This window comes from Oryza glaberrima, chromosome 12 (genome assembly GCF_000147395.1).
Source record: "Oryza glaberrima chromosome 12, OglaRS2, whole genome shotgun sequence".
Lineage (NCBI taxonomy): Eukaryota > Viridiplantae > Streptophyta > Magnoliopsida > Poales > Poaceae > Oryza > Oryza glaberrima.
The window spans coordinates 8,319,595-8,325,091 of NC_068337.1; the positions used below are offsets into that span (position 1 = coordinate 8,319,595).

Genomic DNA, 5,497 nt, shown 5'->3' on the forward strand with positions numbered 1-5,497 from the left:
ATCGTTCAGGACTAACCATCACCACTATATTTATTTTAAGTAGTATAATAAAGAAAAGAATAATTAGAGGAGAGAAAACCGTTAAGCTGTGGCGGATTGAGCAGCGCCAAAATTGCTCTGTTTTGTGTGTTCCTATTCATCTTATCTATAGTGTTCGACTTGTGCTGTTTCTTGCGTTCTAGTGTGACCGTATTGAGAACTGTACGATAAACTTCAACAGAGATTGGTGCAAGGGAACAAAAAAGTAGAGTGGCTAGGTAGTTTTTTAGAAAATTATATCCACAAAATTACTCTATTATCAATAGATACAAATAAAATGGAGGTGACAATATTTCAAAGTGGTAACGACTAAACTGTTATGGAATTTTTTAATACAAAATTTTTATGTTATGAAATTTTAACATAATCAAAGTGGTAACAACTAAACTGTTAAATCAAAAAATTTTGGATTATCAAGTAGGAAAGGCCCATGAAGCCAAGAGCGAAATGGAGGAAGAGAAGGGGAAATGGCAACAATACTGATAGTCATTTTAGAGAATGGATTAAAATCCGGCTTTTACTTACAGTGTCTTCTTGACGTCGTCACGTAGTGGCATATTTTCATTTTTAAAATTTTATTTGTGCTTTTGGAAATCGCAAGTTTAGAAGCGGCATATGTCAAATTTTACTGATTGAATTTTTAATGTACAAGTTGTAGAATGGTAAAATAGCCATTCCTAACAGGGTAACTTCAAATATGATGGGAATGCTATATTGGGAGAATAAAAAACAATCAAGCGATCAGATAATGTTGTAGTTGACCAACGGTGAAACAAAATATTGAGTCATTAGAACATTTGAATTTATTTTTGAAATACAAACAAATGGCAGTTGAAACATTTTGCTCTTGCATATGGAACATCGAATTTCAACAGTTCAAACATATATTTTTTTTCTTTATCAAAATATAATCATTTGATATCTTATTGTAAAGATTTAATTTTAATAAAAAGGTGCCAATTAGATAATTAATTAAGATATTTTTTAAAAAAACTTTTCTATTAAAGTTGTTACGAGCATCGAAAGAATGTTAAGGAGCTTATCATAAGGCAATAGGGCGAGAGAGAGAGAGAGAGGGGGGGCCTGGGAGAGGGTGTTCCCCTTGCAACCAAAATACTTAATTTGCAAACAGAACCACAAATATACAAAATTCCTAAATTTTGCTCTACTTCCATTTCTTCCTATTTCCCTGCTTCTCTTCTTTTCCTGGTTCCTTGGCTGGCTCTCCTCGAAGTGGAAGACAGGCGAGCAGTAGCGTTCATAAACGGCAACAGCACAAGCGCAGTGGAAGACAGGCGAGCAGTGGCGACGGTCTCTTTCTTACAGTACCAATCAACTTTTACACCATGAGTAGTCAAGACTCAAGATTGATCTAACTCTCAAGATATCATATCATGTACATTTTTCTAATACTTACTCTCTGGTTTTTCACGCGCATGTTTACTAAACGGTTAAAGATGTGTCTGTTTAAAAAAATTTCAAGAAGAAAGTTTCTTTAAAAAGTTATATTCAAGTTTCTTAATAATTAATTAATCATGTGTTGATGAGCTGGTATTTTTCATCCGCAGGAGAAAGGATTTGAACCTTTCATATCTAACACAGCCTAAAGCGTTAATAACTAAAGCAAGGAATAATACATATATAGCAGGAATATGAGAGAATTCAATGTTCCAAAATACCGGTCTGAACATGAACATGCTAACCATCGTTTGAACTTTCCACCCATCCAACTTGATAGTACAACAGAGTCAACAAACAAGAGGGGATGTACTAGACTACTAGTACCATAAATTCGAGCAGGCATATTGTCGTTGAACAATTCTGGTAGGGGAAGATCGACCAGGGATGCTCATATGCGGATTACAATCTTTAAATTTGACAAGCAGATGCTATAAATTTGAACCGGTTAGATATAGCGTTTCAGGTACTCATCCATGCGGGTGTACTGAACCTCTGGGTAGAGCTGAGTTGCCTCGGCACCATTGTCACCAATCTCGAAGTTTGCCAGGCAGCCCTCGTAAAAGATGTGGTAATAATGTCCTATTCCTACTTGACTAGCAAAATCCAAATCTGCACACATCGACAATTGCGTATCAGTTGTAAATTTGATTGTTTTTTTTACTACCACATATGTTTTGAAATTTCATCCCTGGAGTAATGGTATCGAAAAAACCCGGATATAGGATGCTTAGTTTTTTTTTTCAAACTTTTAGAACTTTAACTACTGATAAATTTTAAAATGCTTAGTTTTAAACTTAAAAATAGTATATGTATATCTTCTTTAGATGGACTTATGTATCCCGTAAAGTTATTAGATTTTATAAACCTTTTATAATAGAAATTGTTGTCAAAATTGTACATCGAAAACAGTAAAAAGCCAAACACATATTCTAGTTTGACCAGGTACCTTTCATAGAAGCCAAAAATTCATCACCAGGTATGTGGAATTTCTCAAGACTTTTCCCAGTGAGTGTTTCCCACTTTGAGATCAACTCGTTCTGAGTGAGACAGTTATCTTGAGGCCTTATGTATATTGTCTTGTTCAAGGTGCGAGGATCATCGATTGATTTTATTGCATATGTTCCCACATCATTTTCGTCCACGAAAAACACTGTATAGAGCAATATTGCAGCTTGGTCAGTAGTAGAAATTTCAAACAAATGCTCTGCATTATTCTGTAGAGCACTTATATTTATTTCATATATTTCTGGTTGTACTATTACTGAAGAATAGTTTTCAGTAGGCCTTAATTCCTATAGTTTTGTTTTCGAGAAAATTCCTATAGTTTGACCAAAATCTTGTCGAGTGTAAACGAAGCAACACAAATTGGTGTTTGATCATTTTTACTATAATACAAATATCTTAATAGGACATACTATTTTGAACTAACTAGAGAAGAAATCATCATTATTTACAACGAGAAAAGTTTCAGGCGGAAAAGGTGGTAAACAGTGGAAAGAAAAAGAGTGCAGCAATCCTGTTATGCTCTGTTAAATACTAGTAGATGCAATGGAACGTAGGCAGAAAATATTTGTAAGGTGAATACACTGTAGATGAAATGAAGGTTTCGGAGGGCCAACAAACTTGGAAGTTGAAACAGAGCAAGACTGAAAAATATATAATTGTACCAGTCACCAAAACAGGTAAGTGCTAATCATAAGCACCACAGTCTTGGTCACACAAAGTCTTAAAACAATTTATCAATTCGATGTTTGGTTTCAAAGACAAGTCTGAACTTTTCAACAGGGAAAGGGTGCAAATCTTAACTGTTCCCGGCAGAAAAATACAAAACAACACCTGGAAATTAATGCAATGAAACAACAGCTTAGCTAGTGTTAATTTACCCTTGACGTTGCCATCTCCATACACACCAACTCTCTCTTTGGGTGGGAGGAGAGTTTTCATCTGACAGAGGTTAGGACAGAAGTAAGCTGCAAAGCAATTGGCAGAAACATATGTGTGGGGGATGTTTGCATCCTCAATTGCTCTCCTTATCACCATCTTCTCATCAAATGAAATCCTCCCAGGTTCTAGAGCGTCTCCCATCCTTGATGGATCCATGCCGAATTCAGATGGCAGGAATCGCTGGTCACGCAGAATTATGCACAGTAAATATATGTTAATCATGAGCATTTTGCAAAAATCATGTAGTATATATGCATAAGTTCTATATATCTATATTATATGGGGTAGAGGAAATAGTGTGTTGCTCTTGAATGGGCAAAGTCCTTTCTGGACTGTTGAACATTGCTCCTTTCATCCTGAAATACAAAACCAGTTATATTCTCACTCTCAACTTTAAAAAGTGGATAAGTACCACCTTGGGATATATCTTTTATGTTTTTGTTTCAAATGGAGATGGTTTTGGTATTTCGGTCTCTCAATTATCATATTTTACTAATGTAGATGTCACATAATTTGGTATAAAATCCTAACTGAAATTCATATTGGCGGAAAATAACTATCATATAAATTAAGCACTGTAAAATATGACACAGAGAGTTATTTCTCCCTTTTGAAAGTTGAATATGGAAAACAAGTTCTTGGGTTCCTGCTCTCGTCCCTGTCTCGTGACATGCTGGGCCAGGTCGCCGGTGCAAAATCTTCAGCGCAGGCATGGCAAGTGATTGGTGACTTGTTTGGGTCCCAAACACGTGCACGCTCCATCAACATCAGGCTCGCTCTCACCAACACTCAAAAAGGTACTACTATGTCAATTTCTGAGTACATTGGAAAGATGAAAGCATATGCGGATGAGATTGCTTCCACTGGAAGACTATCATATCAATTAACAACTGTAAAATATGAGTTGAAGAGTTATTTCTCCCGTTTTGAAAGTTGAATATGAAAAACAACCGGTTTTGTAATTTGGAGTGAAAAAAGAATCCAAGCAAAATTCAATGGAAAAAATAGGCTCTATCCTAGTACTTTATAGGAGTATCTTGTAAATTTACTATATATGACAAAACTTTTTACTTATGATGTGCACAAATTATTGTCAGTAAAAGAACACAAACTAATTTCAGTAAAAAAAATCCTGTCAACAAAAATCGCCACAAATTTACTAACTATACGATTTATCATGTTCCTCTAGATATGTAATTAGTTGAGTTGCCATAAAAAAATAAATTTATCACCTTGACATTTCCAGCATCTTTGATGGCCTCGACGAGCTTGAGCTGGAGCATGAGGTTGTGGCTGCGGAAGTGGACGCCGGACATGGCGGAGACGACGACGTCCGCCTGCCGGACGGCGGCGACGAGGCCGTCGTGGTCGTCGAGAGACGCCTCGAGGAGCCGCGCGCCCCGCGCCTTGAAGGCCAGCAGCATCTGGAGCTTGTCGATGTCGAGGCCGATCTCCGGCCGGAGCAGGACGTAGGTCGGGTGGCCCGCCGCCAAGCTCGCCGCCACGATCCGCCGGCCGACGAAGCCGGTGCCGCCGACCACGAGGACCCGGCTCTCCTCCATGGCCGTGGCTCCCTCAGCTCTCTGACACGATCGATGCAAAAATATCGGTGAGTTTAATTAATGCGGTATGGTGCGTGATCGCAGTGAACAGTCCATTTCAATGATGGTGATCACCAGCACAACTGTAGACAACATTTATAGCTTGGGTCGTGTTGCTCCCTTCTAGGGGTGGGCAAAAAATTCCCCAAGACCGACCACCGAACCGAACCGAACTAGTTTTTTTTCTTCGGTGGGACGTTTGGTTTCTATTACTCTACTTCGGTGTTCACCGTCTTTCTCGGTTGCGAGAGGGAAAAAACCGAGGACACCGTATAAACCGATCTGCTTGTAAAGTCCCTTGTGATCTCGTTACTTTAAAGCCTAAGGGTTTATTTGGTTGGTGAAATAAAAATTTTTAGGTGTCACATTGAACGTTTGACCGGATATCGAAAATGATTTTTGGACACGAATGAAAAAACTAATTTCATAACTCGCCTAGAAACCGCGAGACG

The 5,497-nt window shown here is 37.9% G+C and overlaps 1 protein-coding gene across 1 annotated transcript; it reads right to left on the reverse strand.

The window, feature by feature from the left end:
* Positions 1–1,723: 1,723 nt before the first annotated feature.
* LOC127756441 (isoflavone reductase homolog) lies at positions 1,724–5,105 on the reverse strand. Its single transcript, XM_052281773.1, has 4 exons — positions 4,677–5,105; positions 3,384–3,624; positions 2,447–2,650; positions 1,724–2,109 (listed from the first exon to the last, which is right to left on the reverse strand). The coding sequence occupies exons 1-4, from the start codon at positions 5,004–5,006 to the stop codon at positions 1,946–1,948; spliced, it is 939 nt and encodes a 312-aa protein (XP_052137733.1). The 5' UTR covers positions 5,007–5,105; the 3' UTR covers positions 1,724–1,945.
* Between the last annotated feature and the right edge of the window lie 392 nt (positions 5,106–5,497).

Coding starts and splice junctions, on each gene's coding strand:
- LOC127756441 (XM_052281773.1), bottom strand. CDS start 5,006: ATGGAGGAGAGCCGGGTCCTCGTGGTCGGCGGCACCGGCTTCGTCGGC. Junction 3,625..4,676: donor AAGATGCTGGAAATGTCAAG/GTGATAAATTTA, acceptor CTGCGTGACCAG/CGATTCCTGCCATCTGAATT. Junction 2,651..3,383: donor TGGAGATGGCAACGTCAAGG/GTAAATTAACAC, acceptor TGCTCTATACAG/TGTTTTTCGTGGACGAAAAT.